Below are 25,596 nucleotides of genomic sequence, written 5' to 3' on the forward strand. Positions count from 1 at the left end.
TGAAGATTTTGACAGTTTCACCTGAAGTGTACAATCGGGCTGAAAAAGCATTTAAAGCTATAAAAAGTGCATTTTGGCTCTCACACCTTAACTAAATGTTGTAGACTCAAACTTTTTGCTCTCATTAGTGTATTTTAGCAACTTGAAGATGATTCCAGCATTAATTTCATTGTGCTTTTGCTCATTTTGAAGATTTTGACAGTTTCACCTGAAGTGTACAATCGGGCTGAAAATGCATTTAAAGCAATACAATGTTCATTTTGGCTCTCACACCTTAACTAAATGTTGTACACTCAAACTTTTTGCTGTCATTAGTGTATTTTAGCAATTTGAAGATTATTCCAGCATTAATTTCATTGTGCTTTTGCTCATTTTGAAGATTTTGACAGTTTCACCTGAAGTGTACAATCGGGCTGAAAATGCATTTAAAGCAATAAAAAGTGCATTTTGGCTCTCACACCTTAACTAAATGTTGTAGACTCAAACTTTTTGCTGTCATTAGTGTATTTTAGCAACTTGAAGATGATTCCAGCATTAATTTCATTGTGCTTTTGCTCATTTTGAAGATTTTGACAGTTTCACCTGAAGTGTACAATCGGGCTGAAAAAGCATTTAAAGCTATAAAAAGTTCATTTTGGCTCTCACACCTTAACTAAATGTTGTACACTCAAACTTTTTTCTGTCATTAGTGTATTTTAGCAACTTGAAGATGATTCCAGCATTAATTTCATTGTGCTTTTGCTCATTTTGAAGATTTTTACAGTTTCACCTGAAGTGTACAATCGGGCTGAAAATGCATTTAAAGCAATAAAAAGTTCATTTTGGCTCTCACACCTTAACTAAATGTTGTAGACTCAAACTTTTTGCTCTCATTAGTGTATTTTAGCAACTTGAAGATGATTCCAGCATTAATTTCATTGTGCTGTTGCTCATTTTGAAGATTTTGACAGTTTTACCTGAAGTGTACAATCGGGCTGAAAATGCATTTAAAGCAATAAAAAGTTCATTTTGGCTCTCACACCTTAACTAAATGTTGTAGACTCAAACTTTTTGCTGTCATTAGTGTATTTTAGCAACCTGAAGATGATTCCAGCATTAATTTCATTGTGCTTTTGCTCATTTTGAAGATTTTGACAGTTTCACCTGAAGTGTACAATCGGGCTGAAAATGCATTTAAAGCAATAAAAAGTTAATTTTGGCTCTCACACCTTAACTAAATGTTGTAGACTCAAACTTTTTGCTGTCATTAGTGTATTTTAGTAACTTGAAGATGATTCAAGCATTAATTTCATTGTGCTTTTGCTCATTTTGAAGATTTTGACAGTTTCACCTGAAGTGTACAATCGGGCTGAAAATGCATTTAAAGCAATACAAAGTTCATTTTGGCTCTCACACCTTAACTAAATGTTGTAGACTCAAAAAAAATTCTGTCATTAGTGTATTTTAGCAACTTGAAGATGATTCCAGCATTAATTTCATTGTGCTTTTGCTCATTTTGAAGATTTTGACAGTTTCACCTGAAGTGTACAATCGGGCTGAAAATTCATTTAAAGCAATAAAAAGTTCATTTTGGCTCTCACACCTTAACTAAATGTTGTAGACTTAAACTTTTTGCTGTCATTAGTGTATTTTAGCAACTTGAAGATGATTCCAGCATTAATTTCATTGTGCTTTTGCTCATTTTGAAGATTTTGACAGTTTCACCTGAAGTGTACAATCGGGCTGAAAATTCATTTAAAGCAATAAAAAGTTCATTTTGGCTCTCACACCTTAACTAAATGTTGTAGACTTAAACTTTTTGCTGTCATTAGTGTATTTTAGCAACTTGAAGATGATTCCAGCATTAATTTCATTGTGCTTTTGCTCATTTTGAAGATTTTGACAGTTTCACCTGAAGTGTACAATCGGGCTGAAAATGCATTTAAAGCAATAAAAAGTGCATTTTGGCTCTCACACCTTAACTAAATGTTGTAGACTCAAACTTTTTGCTGTCATTAGTGTATTTTAGCAACTTGAAGATGATTCCAGCATTAATTTCATTGTGCTTTTGCTCATTTTGAAGATTTTGACAGTTTCACCTGAAGTGTACAATCGGGCTGAAAAAGCATTTAAAGCTATAAAAAGTTCATTTTGGCTCTCACACCTTAACTAAATGTTGTACACTCAAACTTTTTTCTGTCATTAGTGTATTTTAGCAACTTGAAGATGATTCCAGCATTAATTTCATTGTGCTTTTGCTCATTTTGAAGATTTTTACAGTTTCACCTGAAGTGTACAATCGGGCTGAAAATGCATTTAAAGCAATAAAAAGTTCATTTTGGCTCTCACACCTTAACTAAATGTTGTAGACTCAAACTTTTTGCTCTCATTAGTGTATTTTAGCAACTTGAAGATGATTCCAGCATTAATTTCATTGTGCTGTTGCTCATTTTGAAGATTTTGACAGTTTTACCTGAAGTGTACAATCGGGCTGAAAATGCATTTAAAGCAATAAAAAGTTCATTTTGGCTCTCACACCTTAACTAAATGTTGTAGACTCAAACTTTTTGCTGTCATTAGTGTATTTTAGCAACCTGAAGATGATTCCAGCATTAATTTCATTGTGCTTTTGCTCATTTTGAAGATTTTGACAGTTTCACCTGAAGTGTACAATCGGGCTGAAAATGCATTTAAAGCAATAAAAAGTTAATTTTGGCTCTCACACCTTAACTAAATGTTGTAGACTCAAACTTTTTGCTGTCATTAGTGTATTTTAGTAACTTGAAGATGATTCAAGCATTAATTTCATTGTGCTTTTGCTCATTTTGAAGATTTTGACAGTTTCACCTGAAGTGTACAATCGGGCTGAAAATGCATTTAAAGCAATACAAAGTTCATTTTGGCTCTCACACCTTAACTAAATGTTGTAGACTCAAAAAAAATTCTGTCATTAGTGTATTTTAGCAACTTGAAGATGATTCCAGCATTAATTTCATTGTGCTTTTGCTCATTTTGAAGATTTTGACAGTTTCACCTGAAGTGTACAATCGGGCTGAAAATTCATTTAAAGCAATAAAAAGTTCATTTTGGCTCTCACACCTTAACTAAATGTTGTAGACTTAAACTTTTTGCTGTCATTAGTGTATTTTAGCAACTTGAAGATGATTCCAGCATTAATTTCATTGTGCTTTTGCTCATTTTGAAGATTTTGACAGTTTCACCTGAAGTGTACAATCGGGCTGAAAATTCATTTAAAGCAATAAAAAGTTCATTTTGGCTCTCACACCTTAACTAAATGTTGTAGACTTAAACTTTTTGCTGTCATTAGTGTATTTTAGCAACTTGAAGATGATTCCAGCATTAATTTCATTGTGCTTTTGCTCATTTTGAAGATTTTGACAGTTTCACCTGAAGTGTACAATCGGGCTGAAAAAGCATTTAAAGCTATAAAAAGTTCATTTTGGCTCTCACACCTTAACTAAATGTTGTAGACTTAAACTTTTTGCTGTCATTAGTGTATTTTAGCAACTTGAAGATGATTCCAGCATTAATTTCATTGTGCTTTTGCTCATTTTGAAGATTTTTACAGTTTCACCTGAAGTGTACAATCGGGCTGAAAATGCATTTAAAGCAATAAAAAGTTCATTTTGGCTCTCACACCTTAACTAAATGTTGTAGACTCAAACTTTTTGCTCTCATTAGTGTATTTTAGCAACTTGAAGATGATTCCAGCATTAATTTCATTGTGCTGTTGCTCATTTTGAAGATTTGGACAGTTTTACCTGAAGTGTACAATCGGGCTGAAAATGCATTTAAAGCAATAAAAAGTTCATTTTGGCTCTCACACCTTAACTAAATGTTGTAGACTCAAACTTTTTGCTGTCATTAGTGTATTTTAGCAACCTGAAGATGATTCCAGCATTAATTTCATTGTGCTTTTGCTCATTTTGAAGATTTTGACAGTTTCACCTGAAGTGTACAATCGGGCTGAAAATGCATTTAAAGCAATAAAAAGTTAATTTTGGCTCTCACACCTTAACTAAATGTTGTAGACTCAAACTTTTTGCTGTCATTAGTGTATTTTAGTAACTTGAAGATGATTCAAGCATTAATTTCATTGTGCTTTTGCTCATTTTGAAGATTTTGACAGTTTCACCTGAAGTGTACAATCGGGCTGAAAATTCATTTAAAGCAATACAAAGTTCATTTTGGCTCTCACACCTTAACTAAATGTTGTAGACTCAAAAAAAATTCTGTCATTAGTGTATTTTAGCAACTTGAAGATGATTCCAGCATTAATTTCATTGTGCTTTTGCTCATTTTGAAGATTTTGACAGTTTCACCTGAAGTGTACAATCGGGCTGAAAATTCATTTAAAGCAATAAAAAGTTCATTTTGGCTCTCACACCTTAACTAAATGTTGTAGACTTAAACTTTTTGCTGTCATTAGTGTATTTTAGCAACTTGAAGATGATTCCAGCATTAATTTCATTGTGCTTTTGCTCATTTTGAAGATTTTGACAGTTTCACCTGAAGTGTACAATCGGGCTGAAAATTCATTTAAAGCAATAAAAAGTTCATTTTGGCTCTCACACCTTAACTAAATGTTGTAGACTTAAACTTTTTGCTGTCATTAGTGTATTTTAGCAACTTGAAGATGATTCCAGCATTAATTTCATTGTGCTTTTGCTCATTTTGAAGATTTTGACAGTTTCACCTGAAGTGTACAATCGGGCTGAAATGCATTTAAAGCAATAAAAAGTTCATTTTGGCTCTCACACCTTAACTAAATGTTGTAGACTCAAACTGTTTGCTGTCATTAGTGTATTTCAGCAACTTGAAGATGATTCCAGCATTAATTTCATTGTGCTTTTGCTCATTTTGAAGATTTTGACAGTTTCACCTGAAGTGTACAATCGGGCTGAAAATGCATTTAAAGCAATAAAAAGTTCATTTTGGCTCTCACACCTTAACTAAATGTTGTAGACTCAAACTTTTTGCTGTCATTAGTGTATTTTAGTAACTTGAAGATGATTCCAGCATTAATTTCATTGTGCTTTTGCTCATTTTGAAGATTTTGACAGTTTCACCTGAAGTGTACAATCGGGCTGAAAAAGCATTTAAAGCAATAAAAAGTTCATTTTGGCTCTCACACCTTAACTAAATGTTGTACACTCAAACTTTTTTCTGTCATTAGTGTATTTTAGCAACTTGAAGATGATTCCAGCATTAATTTCATTGTGCTTTTGCTCATTTTGAAGATTTTGACAGTTTCACCTGAAGTGTACAATCGGGCTGAAAATGCATTTAAAGCAATAAAAAGTTCATTTTCGCTCTCACACCTTAACTAAATGTTGTAGACTCAAACTTTTTGCTCTCATTAGTGTATTTTAGCAACTTGAAGATGATTCCAGCATTAATTTCATTGTGCTGTTGCTCATTTTGAAGATTTTGACAGGGAAGAGGGTGACGGGCAATATTCGTTACAGGCCCCCCTTTGTCAAGAGGGATGAATCTTCAGGATGTCCAGGTTGACGAGGCCAGATGATCCGTGGCAGGGGTCCATGCCACGCTCAGACGGCAGTAGTCCCAGTCACGCGCCACTACAACAAGAAACACATACCACTGGTGCAACTTTACTCTACCATCTGCAGGGCTTTGTGCATGCAGTGTATGTCTGTGTGTTGTCAGTGTACGCCCATGTGTATTTTTAAGCAATAAAAAGTTTATCTTGGCTATCACACCTAAACCAAACTTTGTGGACTCCAAATTCTTGCTGTATTTCGTGTATTTTGGCATACTGAATGTGATTCTCGCATGCATTTCATTGTGCACATCAGGATCACACATTTGAAGGAATAAAAAGTTATTCTTGGCTCTTGCACATAAACCAAACGTTGTGGACTTCAAATTATTGCTCTAATTAGTGTATTTTAGCATCCTGAATATGATTCTAGCATGCATTTCATTGTGTACATGTTCGTTTTGAAGACTTGGACAGTTTCCCCTCAATCGGGGGCTGAAATCTATTTTTAACCAATAAAGAATCAATCTTGGCTCTCACACCTAAACCAAACTTTGTAGACTCCAAATTCTTGCTGTATTTAGTGTATTTTGCCAAATTGAATGTGATTCTATCATGCATTTCATTGTGCACATGTTCAGTTTGAAGATTTGGACAGTTTCACCTCATTCGAGGCCTGAAAACGCATTTTTAGCTATAAAAAAAATAATCTAGGCAAACCTAAACCAAACGTTGTAAACTCACAATTTTTTGCTACATTTAGTGAACATTAGCGTTCTGAAAATGATTCTAGCGTGCATTTCATTGTGCACATGTTCATTCTGAAGATTTGGACAGATTCACCTCAAATATACAATCAGGAGCTGAAAACGCATTTAAAGCAATAAAAAGTTAATCTTGGCTCTCACACCTAAACCAAACGTTGTGGATTCCATATTCTTGTTGTATTTAGTGTATTTTAGCATCCTGAATGTGATTCTAACATGCATTTCATTGTGTACATGTTCATTTGGAAGATTTTGGCAGATTCACCTAAAGTGTACAATCAGGGGCTGAAAACACATTTAAAGAAATAAAAAGTAAATCTTGGCTCTCATACCTAAACCAAACATTCTGGACTCACATATTTTCCCATATTTAGTGTACTTTAGCATTCTGAATATGATTCTAGCATGCATTTTATTGTGCACATGTTCAGTTTGAAGATTTTGACCGTTACACCTGAATCAGATGCTAAAAACACATTTAAAGAAATAAAAAGTTAATATTGGCTCTCACACCTAAACCAAACGTTGTGGACTAACTTTTTTTTTCTTTTCATTTTTGTACTGTATTTAGTGTACTTTAGCATTTTGAATATCATTCTAGCATGCATTTCATTTTATTTTGCAAATGTTCAGTTTGAAGATTTTGACAGTTTAACCTCAATCGGGGGCTAAAAATTTAAGCAATAAAAAGTCTTGGCTCTCACACCTAAACCTAACGTTGTGCACCCACAAGTTTGCTTTATTTAAGTGTACTTTAGCATTCTGAATGTGATTCTCGCATGCATTTCATTGTGCACATCAGGAGCTGTAAACACATTTGAAGGAATAAAAAGTTATTCTTGGCTCTTGCACATAAACCAAACGTTGTGGACTTCAAATTATTGCTCTAATTAGTGTATTTTAGCATCCTGAATATGATTCTAGCATGCATTTCATTGTGTACATGTTCGTTTTGAAGACTTGGACAGTTTCCCCTCAATCGGGGGCTGAAATCTATTTTTAACCAATAAAGAATCAATTTTGGCTCTCACACCTAAACCAAACGTTGTGGATTCTAAATTCTTGCTCTATATAGTGTATTTTAGCATCCTGAATGTGATTACAGCATTTATTTTAGTGTGCACATCAGGAGCTGAAAAAACGTTTAAAGCAACAATCAATTAATCTTGGCTTTTACACGTAAACCAAACGTTGTAGAATAACGATTTTTGCTGTATTTATGTATTTTAGCTTTCTGAACATGATTCTAGCATGCATTTCATTGTGTACATGTTCATTTTGAAGATATAAACTGTTTCACCTCAATCAGGGGCTAAAAATGCATTTTAAGCAATACAAAGTCAATCTTGGCTCTCATACCTAAACCACACATTGTGGACTCACATATTTTCCTGTATTTAGTGTACTTTAGCATTCTGAATATGATTCTAGCATGCATTTCATTGTGCACATGTTCAGTTTGAAGATTTTGACAGTTTCACCTCAACCAGGGGCTGAAAACGCGTTTTAAGCAATATAATGTTTATCTTGGCTCTCACACTTAAACCAAACTTTGTGGACTCCAAATTCTTGCTGTATTCAGTGTATTTTAGCATCCTGAATGTTATTCTAGCATGCATTTCATTGTGAACATGTTCATTTTGAAGATTTGGACAGTTTCACCTAAAGCAGGGGCTGAAAAAGCATTTTAAGCAATAAAAAGTTCATCTTGGCTTTTACAACGAAACCAAATGTTGTGGAATCATGAATTTTGCTGTATTTATGTACTTTAGCATTCTAAACATGATTCTAGCATGCATTTTATTGTGCACATGTTCATTTTGAAGATATAAACTGTTTCACCTCAATCAGTGGCTGAAAACGCAATTTAAGCAATAAAAAGTCAATTTTGGCTCTCACACCTAAACCAAACATTGTGGACTCACTTTTTTTTATACTGTATTTATTGTAATTTGGCATACTGAATGTGATTCTAGCATGCATTTCATGTGCACATCAGGAGCTGAATTTTTTTTTAAAGCAATAAAAAGTTAATCTTTTTACTGTATTTGGTGTAATTTGGCATACTGAATGTGATTCTAGCATGCATTTCATTGTGCACATCAGGAGCTGAAAAAACATTTAAAGCAATAAAAAGTTCATCTTGGCTCTCACAGCTAACCCAAACATAGTGGACTCACAATTTTTTGCTGTATTTAGTGTACTTTAGCTTTATGAATATGATTCTAGAATGCATTTCATTGTGCACATATTCAGTTTGAAGATTTTGACAGTTTCACCTCAACCAGGGGCTGAAAACGCTTTTCAAGCAATAAAAAGTTTATCTTGGTTATAACACCTTAACCAAACTTTGTGGACTCCAAATTTTTGCTGTATTTCGTGTATTTTGGCATACTGAATGTGATTCTAGCATGCATTTTATTGTGCACATGGTCAGTTTGAAGATTTTGACAGTTTCACCTCAATCAGGGGCTGAAAACGCTTTTCAAGCAATGAAAAGTCAATCTTGGCTTTCACTCCTAAACCAAACTTTGTGGACTCCAAATTCTTGCTTGTATTTTGGCATACTGATGGGATTCTAGCATGCATTTTATTGTGCACATGGTCAGTTTGAAGATTTTGACAGTTTCACCTCAATCAGGGGCTGAAAATGCTTTTCAAGCAATAAAAAGTTTATCTTGGTTATAACACCTTAACCAAACTTTGTGGACTCCAAATTTTTGCTGTATTTCGTGTATTTTGGCATACTGAATGTGATTCTAGCATGCATTTTATTGTGCACATGGTCAGTTTGAAGATTTTGACAGTTTCACCTCAATCAGGGGCTGAAAACGCTTTTTAAGCAATAAAAAGTCAACCTTGGCTCTCACACCTAAATGAAACGTTATGGACTCACAATTTTTTTTTGCTGTATTTAGTGTACTTCAGCATTCTGAATACGATTTTATTGTGCACATGTTGTTCAGTTTGAAGATTTTGACAGTTTTACCTTAATCAGGGGCTGAAAACTAAAATAAAAAGTTAGTTTTGGCTCTCACACCTAAACCAAACTTTGTGGACTCCAAATTATTGCTCTATTAAGTGTATTTTGGCACACTGAATGTGATTCTAGCATGCATTAATTGTGCACGTGCTCATTTTGAAGATTTTGACACATTCACCTCAAATGTACAAAAGAAGCTGAAAACACATTTTAAGCAATAACAAGTTAATCTTGTCTCTAACACCTAAACTAAACGTTGTTGACTCACATTTTTTGCTCTATTTAGTGTAATTTTATTATTCTGAACCTGATTCTAGCCTTGCATTTAATTGTGCACAGGTTCAATTTTTGTAAAGATTTTTACAGTTTCACCTTAAATGTACGATATGTTTTCCATTATTTTTGAGTGGACGATGTGGGCCTATGTTAAAATGACCTGTGTGATTTAAAACAAGTGACAAACTAGGGCTGATTCAAATAGTGTCACAAATCTGACATATAAGTGGTTTGAATGTTTTTGTAACATACATTATTATTTCAGGTTCTGGACAGGTGTGATACTGGTTTGGCAGCCATTGTCTGATGTTGCTAAGGGCTTACTGGGGTTAAATGCAAATTAACTAACAGTTAGGTTTACATTTCACAGCCAATTTTGCCCTGATGAGCTTTGCTTTCATTTCATTGTTCCTGGTTCTGACTAGATGATGCGGACAAATCATTGAGTAACACTCACAGATATAGCTTATAAGAGAACATTCATAAATGCATTCTTACCAATGCATTGTGCATGAAGCGCTTCTTGCAGACTTATTGGTACAACCATACAGCACACACAGTGGCATTTTCACCCTAGAGACAGTAAATAACATGAAAACGTAGCGTAAGATGCTTCACTTCTCGTTATTTGTGAATAAGTGGCATTGTGTGTCCATTCATATATAGGCCTAAGTCTGTGGATGTTGCTCACCGTACTCCAAGGAACGCTCAAGAAGTTTGTGAATGCACAGACACACGGAAAATTGGAGAACATTGCACCCAATCCCTTCTTGCTTGGGGCCACTGGAGGACGTTGTGTGTGACGTAGTCCGTGTGACAGGTAGGGATGGGGACCCAAGTTCAGGAAATCTTGCAGCCACTCCTGCTCCACCTTGGGAGAGGATAGACACGAGTTCTGCACCTACGCTCCTGCAGATGGTGTGAGCTTGCTAACACGTCTTTTTGTCCTCAAAACGTTTGTCCCAGTCAGGTCCCAAGCATCTTGCCCTGCACATAAGATCCCATGTTGTGGACAGGTCATGTTGTAACATGAATAAATAATTTATATTCTGAACATTCCTACTCACCTCCGTCCGCAAAAGTGAAAGACAAAGACATTTCGCCCTCATGTCTGCAGATCGTAAAGTGAGAATTAGCCGGGCTTCTTCACAGTCAAAGACAGGAAAACAAGTGGCAGGTCATGCAATCACCTACCTTAGTACTACTACTCTACTACTACTACTGCCACAAGTACATGTGGCTTTCCACCTTGCACCATTTCTGCTCTTTGAGCTGACTGTGACCCTGTGTTACAGCAAATCATCTGTGTTACAGCAAAACCTGATTGGAGTCCATCATTGCCCTTAAAACAACAGCTGTCCATAAATAACGTCAAGTCTGGGTCGTCCAGTGGGATGTCGTAAAGGTCATTTCTCAGTGAGTTCTCTTCCAAAATTCGCTGAGTGCAGCAGTGGGATTGTCCCTCCAACATGCCTGCTGCCATGTTAATTCCCTCATGTACAAACAAAATGTGAGGTTGTGTCAGAACTGATTCAATCTTTCTCTGTCGTCCCCGTCATAGTAAATGCTTGGCTGGTTACGTACTGCACTGTACTATGTGATGTACGTACTGTCAGCGGGTGATGTAACACAATATGAGATGTTTTCTGAATCAGGCGAGCTAATGCTGAAAGCTGCACAAAGAGGATGACGTTGTTCATATTTTTCAAGAGGTGTTGATGCATAAAGGCAAACATGTCTATTACCATTTTCCCCCTTTTGAAAAAGAACAGCTGACACACTGATGGATTTTTCAGAAACATCCAGGAAGAACATTTTAGTGTAATCAGGGACGACAAGAGCCGCAGCTGATGACAAAAACTGTTTCAACAGAACAAAAGAGTTCTCAGCAGCTGGAGTCCAATCAAGAACATGTAACAGGTTTCTCATTCCTTTTTCATTCACTAATTGTCTGAGAGAATGAGTCAGTTCTGCGAAATCCGGAACATGATGTCTGGAATAGTTGCACAGACCCAGAAAAGCTAACATTTGTTTGACATTTGTCAGTTTGGGATGGTGCAAAATGTCATCTTTGTGTGACAGAGAGAAATACCTGTTCCATGCCTCGATACAAGTCGACCCAAGAATGAAACCTGAGGTCGGGCAATTTGGAGTTTGCCTTTGGAGCACGTCAAGCCCACCGAAGCCAGGTGGCTCAAAAGGAGCTGTGTGGCTTGAAGGCAGGACTCCTCGGATGGTGCAGCTAGGAGTAGATCATCCACATACTGCACCAAAAGAACATCAGGAGGAAGTTGGAGAGGTGACAGCAGCTGTCGAAGGGAAGCATTGAAAACTCCAGGAGACAACACAAAACCCTGAGGAAGCCGGGTGTAGGAGTAACACTCATTATTCCAGGTAAATGCAAAATACTTCTGCATATACAGGTCAAGAGGGATGCAAAAAAATGCATTTGCAAGATCAATGCAGGTCAAATGTGTGTGTAATGGAGTGATCTGTGACAGAGCAGAATGAGGATTTGGCACCGGTAGTGTGGGTGTCAAAACTTTAGCACTAATAGCCCTGAGATCATGCACCATACGAAATTCACCAGTATTTTTCTTTACTACTGGGAGAATAGGAGTATTGTAGCTAGACCTATCAATTTTGCAAATAACCCCCACTTTAAGCCAAGTCGTCCATCCTCCTTCATTGGGTACTGTGGTACCCAAACGGAGTCCGGTTTTAATTCAAAAGTTACTGGAGCAACTTTACACAGGCCCACATCAGTCGGGTCAGTAGACCACAGTGCAGCAGGCAAGGATTGTAACATGCCACCAGCTGTTTCCCGTCCATGATGTCGGTCCAAAAGTTGATGTTCTAAAACAGACATGGAAACAAACAAATCAGATTTAATCCAATAGGCATCAAAATATTTGGAATATAGTAAATCTGTATGTATAGAGGGTTGCCAATCCGTTGCTCTTGTGCAGGCCAGGACAAATGGACCCAAATCTTTCGCCGTGTGCTGGGATGATACCACCAATGAAATATGAGGATGACATGCCTGCACAGATTCACCAGGTGGTTTTGCCATCTCATACCACCGAGATTGTTCTTCAGTCAGATTAACAGAAAAAGCCACGCCGGGTTTTCCTGCAAACAGATCACCTACACGCAACTCCCAGGCGTTGTCAACAACTATACGGAATGCTTCACTGTATATCTCATCACCACACCTGTCATAAAATAATGTGCAATGTATACATACATGCGCAGTAATAAGTATGTCCATCTGGGAACTGAAGCGTGAGCCCGTCCGGCCCACATTGGATCAATGGAGCAGTTCTTATGAGAAGATCCCTTCCCAAAAGATTCACTGGACAGTTCGGGGCATACACAAATGAATGTAAAAAAAAAGTCTGCGTGAAGCTCTGCGTGTGTATTGGAGATGTCATATGCAGAATAGTTTGTTCTCCCTTGAATCCAACCAACGAAATGCCATCAGCGGTGAGCGTACTTCGAGGTGGTAATGTCATAATGGTAGAGTGATGAGCTCCAGTGTCTACCATAAATGATAAAGTAGTTCCGCTTACCGTTAATTCAATCATAGGCTCCTGCAATGCAAATAAGGTGGATTCTGGGTCCCGTCATTGCGGAAATTGTCCACTAGGTGGCGGCAGGAACTGCTGATTTGGCACAGGCGGATATTGCTGCTGGGATGAAGCCGGGCGGGGAGGAGGGTTCTGTGACTCACGTCCCCTCGGCTGGTAATAGCCGCGTCTGATCTGTTGATGTCTGCTACCTCTGCCCCTCCCGACACGTGGGTGTTGTCGGCAGGTACCGGCCCAGTGGTCAGAACGGCCACAATTGAAGCACTGGTCACGGTTGATACATAGCACACTCAGAAACAACAGTAGGTGATGAGTCAACAGTAGGAGCCGGGAGAGCAAAATTCTCCTCTTTTTTCTTCAAAGTTTGTAATTGCATAATTGCCAATTGTAATTCAGTATTCCTATGTTTTTCAGTTTTTGATTAATTAATAAACCCAAATAACCAAATATGGACTGACTTACAAAATACAAAAATACAGTTAGACGATATGTTAACTAAAAAGACACTTCCTCTTTGCTGTTTTGAATAAATTTGGCTTTGGGAAGTCATTTATTCACTGGGTGTCAGTATTATATGATTCTCCTAAAGCTACTGTTACTACTAATGGGATTATATCTCAGAGTTTTACTCTACAGAGAGGCACAAGACAGGGATGCCCACTGTCGCCTTTATTATTTGCAATATTTATTGAACCGCTTGCATTAGCAGGAAAGAAGCATAAAAAATAAAAAACAGCAATGATAATGACATTACCGAATGAACAATACTGAGCTCTTTAAAAAAATAGAAAAAAAAAAGAAAAAAGACTGTCCTGCGGACTGAAAACAAAAAACAAAAAAACACGAGTACTATATATCACTATTTAGGTTTCAACCCATCTAAAAATATATTTTCAGACTTGCTGGGACATTAAACTGTATATTTATCTATAATTTTAGTGAACAAACATAGCATCAAATGCAAGACAAATGGGAAATGCTGAATTTGTGAACATTCAAATGTATAATAACATATACAATGGCAAACCTTTCACCACATTGGCTTGCATGCAGAGCAATGTCTTCTGATGAAGAGAAGCCACAACATATAGGGTATTCCTTTCTACCCTGTGAACAGCAACTGTTAAAGTCATCATTCTGAGATAACTTGAACAATATGCAAATTTGCTGACAGAGTTCAGTTCAACATTACCTGTCACATTTTTTGCCTCTATGTTGGGGTGTGTAAGGGTTGACTTTGTGACCTCACTCTCATTCTGCCAGTCCTGAAATTAGTGTTGCAACATATGCTAATGGTACCAAATTAGTTAATACATATTTTAAATATATTATTTATATGTTTTATTATATTATATTATTATTATTATTATGGGCGGCACGATGGATGACTGGTTAGCACGTCCGCCTCCCAGTGCAGAGGACGTGAGATCGAGTCCGGGCTTCGGCCTTCCTGGGTGGAGTTTGCATGTTCTCCCCGTGCTTGCGTGGGTTTTCTCTGGGTACTCCGGTTTCCTCCCACATTCCAAAAACATGCATGGCAGGTTAATTGAACACTCCAAATTGTCCATAGGTGTGATTGTGAGTGTGGATGGTTGTTCGTCTCTGTGTGCCCTGGATTGGCTGGCAACCAGTTCAGGGTGTACCCCGCCCACTGCCTGAAGCCAGCTGGGATAGTCCGAGACACTTGATCGTTCAGGGAACAGAGATGCCACGTGGTTGAAAAACGTGGCACGGCACCGGGGAGTCCTTTTGTCAGTTCTGGGCCAAACGAAGTGAAAAAGGTGAATGAAGCAGGAACAGAGGGCCGGAAACAAGCGCGCAGAACGAGGTTCGCGCCGGCTGTTTTAAAGTTGCGGGGCGTGTCCGTCACAAAGGGGGTGCAGGCGCCGTCCCTCTTTTGGCTCAACCCAAGTCAGAGACTTTTAAACTCCAAATTATTGAAGAATTAATAAAAATTGTATTTGGTCAGGCTGGCAAGTCAAGTTCTTCCAAGCAAAACATGTTATCGTTACACATATCAACTAATCATCATGAGATCATGTTGTTCTTTCCGGAGTAACTAAATAATCTCTGGGTTTACAATCATCATTCCTGTTGAAATACATATGACATTCCTTTTTCATAGACATAACATGATGTGAAACATTCAGTTGTGCATAAGTTCACTTGTATGTATAGGTGTTTCATGTAACCACTCTGGTCACGTGTAACCTCCAAGAAGGCTGGAATGTACTGACCAGGATTCCAACGGACCTTTTGGCCCATGTCGTTTTATGACTTTGATAAGAGTTTGTAGACTGCCAGTCTGCGATGTCAGCAGGGGTCAAGATGATGCTTTCCGATAAAATACTTTGATGCCATAAACTTGTGGTTCTGGCTGGTGACAAACAAACATCCTGGTGAGTTGGCCTGTGGTTGACTTCAAAAGAGTGTAACCTCTTTTGGACTGTCTCTGGTTTAGGCAAAAGGGGGAGAACGGAGGCATCTCACCCAATCCTAGGTTGACTAAGCGCATATTTCCAAGAGTGAAATGTTAAGAAAAGGAATAGACAAAAAAAATTGAGGGTGACTGGTCTTTAATTGTTACACATGGCAATGGAGTAAGATCAAGATCTTGTTGCAGTGGTACAATAGACAAGGTAGTCTTTCCTGCAGCCGACACATTGTGAATCTGTTTTCCTGTATAACCATCTATATCAGGAGGAACTGCCACCAGTTTTCTTCTTCATGACCACCTGCAGAAACAGAATGAGGAAAGATGTTTGAATATCGATGTCGATTTTTTATTTTTTTATGTTCTTTACTGTATCTGAAGCCTTGTGAACAGGGAAAAAAAAAGGGGCATAATAATAACGTGTCTGTACTATCCACCCACTTGGGGTTTGAATCCAATTTCACCACCGAACCACCATGTGTGGAGGGTTGGGGGGGTGCTTAAAGTAGATGAATAGCACGGAAAATTCTTAGAGGGTGTGGATGTAGATCTGTGCGCTAGTACGTTTGTGTGTGTGTGTGTGGGGGGTATCCATTGTAAAACTCTTAATTTAAATAATGGCTTAACAATACATCACGCATATGAAACAGTTGTTTGCAATTCCAATGCCAATCACCATAAAAACATTTTGACATTTGTGTATGAAGAATCATTTATGAACAACAAATTTACATAAATAAAATGATTCTGTAAAATGTACATGAAATTTACATTTTAAATAACACAATTAGAATTTTCCTATAGTGCAAGTAGCATAAAAAAATTCTTACTTTACATTTAGCTTGATTCAGGTAAGAGAAATTGCCTTTTATTATTTTTCTGTAGGTGTAGCTGTTAATATTTTATTATTGGGACTGTACCCAACAATAAACTGACACATCTCAGCAAGCTACATTGTTTGTTTTTGATAAAACGCTGTGATTGTTGTTGTTTTTTCTTCTTTTTTTGGTTCTTTATTGTCCCCCTAATTTCTGAACACACTGCTACCTGTTTCTTATTAGGACCTTACTCTGGCTGCAAACCCCCAAAACTAGCTATTCGTTAAAATAAAAACAAAGATCATGTAGCAATTTCCACATATATTTTGAAGTACATTTCAATTCAGCTATTATTAAGTACATGCTACTAGTTGGAGTCTTCAGGAAGAGTTTATTAAAATTCTGAGCGAAAGTTACAAATACCGACATATTCTGTGTACCTTAAACGCATCAGTAGTTGGAGTAGAAGCTGTACACAAGCTCCATGTGCACAGCAACTTATGCACAACTAACGTTCCTCTTCCATATTCCAATGGAAGAGGAACGTTAGTTTTACCAGAGATTTTTGCCGCAGCGAAAGTGGATGGGAAGAATCGTGTTTTTTATGAAACTGAGGGGGACATCTTCCCCGCATCATCAGAGCCAACTTAGCCAAGTGCGCCCAAATGTCAGACTTCATCATAGTTGCGAGGCTGATTACAACTCGTGTCACTACATTTCAATTGAAGCTAGGCGAGCAAGCAGCATGATCTGTGATCATGTCGACAAGATCTATCAAATAAAGGCATTTGTTTTGCTTGAGTTTTCTGCATTGTATGACTTTGGCTTTTGTTTACTGTGAGTGAGACTACGTAAATACAAATATAGCGACCAACTTAACGACCGCAGGTGTAGTGGCGCGCGACCTTCCAGAATGGGGCGCATCTTGTAGTATGACGTCATCCAAGGATAAGGTAATAATAATAATTTGTTTTATGTAAATTATGTTGTTGGATTTTAGTTTTGAAAGGCAACAAAAGTACTTTCATAACCTTTTTTTTGAAACATTAGCCAACGACTTGAAGCCCAAGTCACCCGTGAGAGCTGCAGTCCCTATGCCACACCCATAGTTCTGGTTAAAAGGAAGGAAGGTACAATTTGCATGTATGTCGACTATTGGCAACTTAATCAAAAGACAAGGAAGGATGCTTTTCCGCTTCCTCGAATCAATGAATCGTTGGATGGTTTGACGAATGCCTACTGGTTTTCCACCATGAACCCTGCCATTGGGTACAACCAAGTGCCTGTGGCGGAAGCAGATCGACCAAAAAACACATTTTGTACTCCATTTGGCCTTTTCGAATGGAACTGCATGCGCTTTGGCCTTTGCAATGCACCCAGCGCCTTCCAGAGGCTCATGCAGTGGACTTTTGGAGACCAACAATGCCAGTCCTTGCTTCTTTATTTGTCTTTTCCACCAATGCTAAACAACATATGGAGTGACTGGAATTGGTGCTGGGGCACTTTCAACAAGAAGGCCTGAAGGCAAAACCTTCCAAGTGTTTTTCCACAAACAAGTGAGCTACTTGGGGTATTTCTAGTGAGGGTGTTGCCACCGATCCAGGCAAAGTAGAAGTGGTGGCTAATTGGCAGCCCCCTAAAACTACATCTGAGCTGCGATAATTTCTTGGATTTGCCAGCTATTACTGCCGCTTTGTAGTGGGTTTGCCAAGTTGGCTGTCCCCCTCCATCAGAGTTGACAGAGTTGGCGCAAAATTAGGTACAAAGTCACAGCCGATTGCTGGACATTAGACTCCACAGTGCCATCAGAGCTTTGAAACGCTCAAGGCACTACTTCACCTGTGCTGGCCTATGCAGATTTTCCCTCCCTTTTATTCTGGAGGTGGACGCAAGCTACAGTGGCCTGGGGGCTGTGCTCCCGCAGGAGCAACATGGTATGTAAGGCCCATAGATTACAAGAGTTGGGGATGGAGGCCCACTGAGCAGAAAATGAACAATTATAGCTCTGTGAAGCTAGAGTTCTTGGTGCTGAAGTGGGCCATGATGGAGAAATTCAGAGATTATCTCCTGGGGAATAAGTGTGTCCTTTATACAAACAACAACCCACTAAGCTATTTGCCATCTGCTTAACTTGGGGACACTGAGCAGCGTTCGGCAACCCAGTTCAACTTTGAAATCAAGTACCGTTCAGGTAAATGTAATGTCAATACAGATGCACTTTCTCCCCTACATTCACCTAGGGTGAATGACATGGAAGTGATACTTCCAGGCACAACACTTCCAAAAACCTTACAACAAGCTTTTAAAGGGACGAGGCCACAAGCTACTCAAGCTACCATTGCAGATTTGCCGCTTCAACCCCAGGTGGACTTTTGTTAGTTTCAAAGGTCTGACCCAATCGTGGCTGAGCTGTGGCCGTTTTGGGAGCGGTAGCAGCGCCCAATCCGGGAGAAGCGCCGCGCCAGCAGTTGTCAAAACCTGTCTCTCTTGCGTCGGTGGGACAGGTTGGTTGAGAGAAGTGGAGCCCTCTACCACCAGGTCTACAGGCCTGGTGGTGCAGAGGCAATTCTCCAGCTGCTGTTGCCATCTGGCTTAGAGAGAGAAGTGTTGACTCAAGTCCACCAAAAACATGGCCACCAAGGGGTGGGGAAGACCTTGAAGTTACTCAGGCAAAGGTGCTACTGGCATCAGATGTTGACCAGTGGTGTCAGGCATGTGACAGAAGTCAAGTTGTAAAGGACACTCCACAATCTGCTCGGGCCACCATGGGACACCTCCTGGCTTTCCGACCAAATGAGAGCTTGGCATTGGACTTCACGATTTTGGAACCAGCTTGTAATGGGATTGAAAATGTGCTTGTTATTACGGGTGTTTTTAGCAAGTACACATTGGCGTTTCCCACCCGTGACCAGAAAGCCTCCCTCAGTGTCACCAACTGATGGTTAGAAGATGACTCATGGCCTAAGGATACTCTGTTTGTTTTAACAGGTGGGACTCCTTAGGTAGTGCCTTCTCAACTGGGGGCAATTGGGCTTGCCTCCAACCTGGTACCTTCCTCTTATCCAGCTCTGGAGGAACATATCACTCAAATGGCTTTACCAGGTGAATCACGGGAACCATTGACTCAGCAGTCAAGAAATACTCAAGACAAAGCTCCCAGTAGTCAGAGATTTCTGCGTCGCACTACTTGCGCAACAGCTGGACATCATGCAAACGTGCATCACCTCCCTAGGTCGGCGCGAACACAGGAAGCAGCAACCTCTTCTGGAGTGGCAGCCAATGGGCTGTCGGCTCTGTTCAGTCCCTGGAATTAGATTACATGAGATTTAGTTTCATCGTCGGGGCGACAATGAAAAAAAAAGGGGGGGGGTTGAATGTGGTAAGGTGATTGAGTCATTAAATCCTATTGTATGACTCAATCCTAACCAATCCTATTGGTTAGTAAGTATTCACTATAAAAGCTGGTAGGTTAGCATCTTGCGTCCTCCTCTATTCTTTCGCTTGGAGACCTGCCCACTTCCGGGTCTCGCCATCCTCACCATGTGTGCCTCAGATCATGCACGTCTGGTATGCCAGAGCTCTCCTCCTGGCCCTGACTCGTGGTGTACATTAAGATTTCTCAAGTGGGACAGGTGTGCGTGGGAAGGTCATCGCCATTAGATCACGGCTGTTTTGCTTTGCTTTTGTTGTGTTGTGACGTGTGGAAATTGTGCTGCTGTGCCAAACTCGCCGCGCGGATGGTCGTCGGTGCCGCACCACCGTTCCCTTCTTCCCGGGCAAGCGTGCTCGACATCCCTTCATCTGCGCAAACTGATCGAACTGCTCATTCATTCATCCATTCGCTTGCCTGACCTGCCTGGCAATCTGCCTGTTTGTGTTAGTCTAAGCCCTCGCAATAAGTGTTTGGACTTTTTGTAACAAGACTCTCTTCTTTTAAACATTAGTTTTAATATCTTTTGTCGTTTTGTTGGGGTTTATTTGGGTGGGTTATTTTACCAAATTGCTTTTTTTTGTTTCATAATTAGTTGGTTAATTGATTTGCTTGTTAATTGATTTGCTCCTACTTCCTTGTTTCTTTTTTCCCCCCTTCAGTGGCAGCGACCTTTTTTTTGTGTGTGTGCTGTGCCTCCTGGTCGTGGTTTCCCTTCCCCCTTCCTTCACTTGCGTGAGTGTGTGACTGTCACATTTAGTGTACATTTATTGTATTTTCATAGGGTCTTCCCCACTCCGAAGGACCCTGGCCCCATCGTTGAGCTTTAGACTGAGGGTATTTTGAACTATTTTTATGAATTAAATAAACCTTTGTATGTTTTTTTTTTAACCAACACCATCTCATGCTCATCAGTGAATACTGAACCTGTGTAAAGTTGATGTCTTGGTTGGAATCTCACCACACATTGTTGTGAAGTTGCCACATTACCAATTAGGGATGTAACAATAACGGCAATATCGTGATATTAAAATTGCCACAATACTGTCGTCGTCATGTCACAATATTAAAAGCAGCAATCTGTAAAAAAAAAACCACAAAAAACAGTCAGGTTGATTTTCATTTTTGCAGTTCTAGCACCCTCTGTTGGTTAGTTTTTTTTTAGAGCAGTTTAATTTTCACAAAATGTTTTGGCCCTTCTATGTTTAAAATCCACACTAATGGTCAGATGAAGGAGAATGTAATATGCTTGTGAACTGAGTCAATATGTGGAGTAACTCAATGTGTGTGTGCATTAGCAAGCAAGTGCCTCAATATTAAGTCTTATTAGAGATTTTGGTGGTTTATATGTGTTGCTGTTATGTACAAAAGCACAATATTGTTTTTTCTTAGTATGAGCTCTCTATTTTTATTTTATTTTTTTTACAATATTGTGACCCTTTTTTAATATCGCCAACCTCCGCACAAGATCATGATACTATCGTATCGTGATGTTTGGATATTGTTACATCCCTATTACCAATATCAACGTCCATTACTCCGCAAGCAAAAATCCGAAATGGCAGCGGTTGGGCTTGGCCAGGGAATTTTCACCGGAAATGTTAAATACTATACATGTGCAAATCACACTCAATTTAAAAAAAAGAATACTGTGGTCCAAATGAAACAATTACATTTGCCTTGCATTACATCAAAGTGGAATAAAATAAAATAAAATAAACAAAAAATAAAAAAAAGTCATAAATATGAATTAGAAAGTTGACCTGAAAGGGAAAAAAAAAATCATTTTTAAACAATTTGAATAAAAAAAAAATAATAAAAGGATGGCAGCCTGTATACTTTGTTTAGTCTAGGCTGTCCATTTTAAAAGTCATCTTTATTTTTTGTCAGCATGGTTTCACGGTTTGTGTGTCTTTGTATGACAGACACTCGAGAAAGAATTCATAAAAGGACATTTCCAGGGTTCCGGCTGACATGATACTCATGTATAAAAGGGGATCGTAGCCGGAACCGAGTCTCTTTGACCTTCTCACGCGATCACTCACGGCATTTACCGCCGTTCTTCGTCGCCGTCGCTGGTGGCCTGTGATCTTGTTGATCGGGGCAGTGGGGTTCCCCGCCCCCCTTAGGCTGCGATGGTTCGGTGTATTTGGACTTTTGGTATTTATGTATGGACGTTGGAGCTCCCCTTCCATCTTTACATGATCTCCGCTCCTCATCGCTGAGTGCGGCTTCAAGTTTGTAAGTACGCCTGGTGGATGTTAGCGACTGTTGACGTCTTGCCTACTGTTACTTTGACTTGTTTTGAATACAACTCGCTAGTGTTGGTACGGTTATTTCGTATCCTTTCCTAGCTTGTATTGTCTCGCAACTTATGCGGCTCAGTCCGTGAGGTCGCAAGCCGCCTTGATGTTGTTTGATGGCTTTGATATTGTCTGTCATGACTTCTGCTAGTTTATGACGACACAGACGTTCATTTACGTGTTGCTGTGAGCACACATTTGTTCCGTTGGTGAAGAGGCCGGTTTTTCGCCTCCTCTGCCACACGCAGGACCACACTCCGGTGAACATAACTGATGTTGCGCTGACTCACCAGGACACAGCGGCTTTCCAGGGGCGTTCATTGTCGGCGGTGGCAATGGGCCCCCCCCCCACCCTCGCAGGGGTCGGGCAAAACGCAGGTCTGCTTCTCTTGCTGCCCTTGACCATCGGAGTAAGAAGAGTCGAGCGGATCGCCTTGCAGTTGAGCCGTTTGCAGGCGAGTGTGATGGCAATATGTTTCTCAGCCCTCTGCAGTGGAGTTGCCCTATGCATTGGTGGATATGCCGGATGGGTTAGGGTTAGGGTTACACTCCAATTGCCCTCCCAAGCAGACGACGTCGCCGAGGATGTTGTCTCCGTCCGGGATTCTGAGGCATGTTTGGGTATGGACTCTGTTTCCACTGCCCCGTTTTCTCCTCCTCCTGAAAGTTTTTCAGCTGGAGTGGAATTGGTGCGCACTGTTATGCTAAGCGCCTTCCAACGTTTACATTTGGACAGGTCTGGCTTTTCTGAGCCTCCTACTAAGTGTGACCTCTCTCCGATGGACTACTCAACCGAGTCTTTTTGAATCCCGGAATCTCGTCTTTTTTTGACAGACCTTCATTCCTGCTGGTCCAATTCTATTGTTTATCCTCGGCTCCCGGCAGATAAGCGGTTTCTGAATCCTATTTGTTTGGACCATATGCCTAATGTATTATGTGGCTTCACTCATCGTCTCCCCGGAGGAGGCCCTTGGAGAGGCTATGATATGCCCTAGCCCTCCGTGGCGCTTGATTGACGAACTGGTCACTAAGTCATACAACACGCCGACGGTAGTAGCACGCCTGGCCAACGCCGAAGCGCATCTCCTACTTGCTCTCTCCGCAGCTTTGAGAGACAACGAAATAGAGGAGGCTACATTGTTCTGTAACATGGCGCTTGCGAGAGCCCTCTCGGAAGGAACTGCGTCACCTCCCTGTGGTGCCGGGTCACGTTTTCGGATCGACAGCGTCAGGAGCGCTGGAACGCACGGTACGTGCTAATGACGCAGGGCGTAAGTTTGCTAGCCTTGCCAGGCCTTATGCTCCATCAAACTCGGGGGGAGCCGCTCTCCCGGCCGCCCCTCTGTCACATACTGGGCAGTCCTTTTGTCCTATGGAGGGTTACAAGCCTCGTCATCCCACACGAGGCCATGTCACGGCCGCCCGTGGGGTTCCAAATTGAACTCTACTCCATAATCACAACTTCATTTTGTATCACAGGACAATCAGTAATTAAAACATGGACTTTGTTACATGTTTAATGTCTAAAACAACAAAACCAGAAACTAATACAATAATAATAATAATAATAATGATGATAATAATAATAATATCACAATTGTATGGCAGCTTTAAGTTCTACACAAAAGAACATCTGCAAAGGGACCCAGAAGGTTGTTGTTGAATATACACCTGACCCATACCAGGTAGGTGATGAAAGGCTTAATATTTTCTGAAAATGTGTAGTTTTGCTGTTGAATGATATGAGGCATGTAAGTATTTTCTCCTTCTTCTTGAATCCATACCTCATACTTAACCTCTTTGACCTTCAAGTATTTCAGATTCCATGGGATATGCCAAGAGATAATAAGTTGTGCCTTGTCAGTAGCTTGCACCGAGGTTTGACACTGGGGTTCCCTAACCCTGCCTGGATGAATCTTACTGGCAGGTTTGGACTTCTTAAAGCTTTGCCTAGTCTTTATCCCTTCCTTGACAACATCAAGAAGTGAAGGGATATCTATCAAAGTATCTTGGTAGATTCGAAAGAGCCACTCTGGGTTGCGACAACACTTGTGCCTTGAGACTTGTTTGCTTGCCAATATTCGCTCTTGCTCTTCCTTCTCTAAGTGAGCTATACCTCCTTGATCCCAGGGTCGGTCTGGATGGGTAACGGTGTTCTCCTTCTTGGTATTTCTCCATGAAAAATAATGTAGATCCATGCCTGGAAGTGTAGCAAGGGTTTTGTATGGAGCATACTGCTCTGGGTTTATAGCAAAGGGGAAAAGTTCAACCACAATAGCTCCTCGGGGGAGAAAAAGTGAGGTGATAAGCTGGGCTCCATGCATGGTCACTAGAATGGAAGCACCACTGATAACCTGGACAATGCTGGGAAAAGACTGTTCCTCCAGAGAAACTTTAAAGACTTTCATCTTGAACTCCTGAGCTAGTGCGATGATTAACTCTGCTTCATTGACTATTAGCCTTGTTGTTAGGCGACTGAACACAACTATGTATTCATCCTTCTCGCTCTCATCTCCCACATTACCAACATCCTTCTCCACCTCTTCCTTTCTTGTGATGTTCATTTTAACCATAAAATATTCGGAAAACTGTCTAATCTCATTTCCTGAGACCAAAATGTTAGCCTTGGGCCCTTGTGGCTGAACAAACCCATACTGATACCAAGTTGTCATCTTGGACACACCCACATAAGATTTAGTAAAACAAATGAGCTTTCCAAAATCTTTTAGCTGTTCTTTGAGAAGTGGCTGCTTACTGCTTAAAAGTCTGTAGAGGTCAAAGTATTGCCCTTTACCCCAACCCTCCATGAACATCAAACGTGCTCTCTCGTCCAGGTCCGAATACAGTTTCATAGTATAGAAAGCTGGCAGCAGATCATCATGAAAAACATGCATTATGTTGTCAGGATTAAACCTGTTAAAAATCAATGTCACATCTGGTACAAACACAGGCTTGGACAAGAACTTCAAAGCAGCAGTTGGAAGCTCTAAAAAGTTGAAATATTGGGTATTGTGATCTTCTACTGAGGACATGTCAAGCAAAGCAGGTTGGAATCGTCTAGAACCCAAGTTTGGCACCATAATGGAGGCATTGGAATGAAAGAATACAAATTCATCTCCCTCTGTACAGTAGCAGAGGTAATCAAAGCGGCAGATGCGATCAGTGTGCATTTTGCTGCTGCACACCATGCGGGTGCCATCTTCATGAAGAGCCTGCAGGGCTCGATGATAGTCTATATTCGAATGTGTAAATTCTTGGGACCGCTGTGCCATGTGCAACTCTTCCTCTAGCATTGTAGCATGTTCTCTCAACTTGGAGTACTGCCAAAGTAAAGCTGCAATTACAGCGACAAGTAGTCCATTAAAAAGTACACCCAAATTCAGTCTGCAGCTGACCACTGAAGTGTGCATCGTTGCTGTTGTTGAAGACCTTCAGTCTCACGAGACAAACATCTGCTGACAGAAAGAGAAGACAAGGGATGGGGAAGATGGG

At 39.9% G+C, this 25,596-nt stretch overlaps 1 protein-coding gene and 1 long non-coding RNA gene across 3 annotated transcripts in view; both read right to left on the minus strand.

Moving 5' to 3' along the window:
- Positions 1-13,773: 13,773 nt before the first annotated feature.
- On the minus strand, positions 13,774-22,020 carry LOC147171768 (uncharacterized). Its single transcript, XR_015095351.1, has 3 exons — positions 21,847-22,020; positions 19,596-19,675; positions 13,774-15,854 (listed from the first exon to the last, which is right to left on the minus strand). It is a non-coding gene; the product is annotated as an uncharacterized LOC147171768 (long non-coding RNA).
- pomgnt2 (protein O-linked mannose N-acetylglucosaminyltransferase 2 (beta 1,4-)) overlaps positions 13,774-25,596 on the minus strand; it is a 31,133-nt gene continuing 19,310 nt past the window's right edge. Inside the window, exon 3 of one of the 2 annotated variants that reach the window (XM_086078191.1) lies at positions 13,774-25,559. In XM_086078191.1, coding sequence (XP_085934317.1) covers positions 23,715-25,514 — 1,800 coding nt within the window. In that variant the 5' untranslated portion in view covers positions 25,515-25,559 and the 3' untranslated portion in view covers positions 13,774-23,714. The remainder of the gene's footprint in view (positions 25,560-25,596) is intronic. The other variant, XM_086078190.1, reaches the window with a different exon arrangement.

The sequence above is a fragment of the Leptonotus elevatus genome, chromosome 6 (assembly GCF_054856555.1).
Source record: "Leptonotus elevatus isolate MCC_2025b chromosome 6, RoL_Lele_1.0, whole genome shotgun sequence".
NCBI lineage: Eukaryota > Metazoa > Chordata > Actinopteri > Syngnathiformes > Syngnathidae > Leptonotus > Leptonotus elevatus.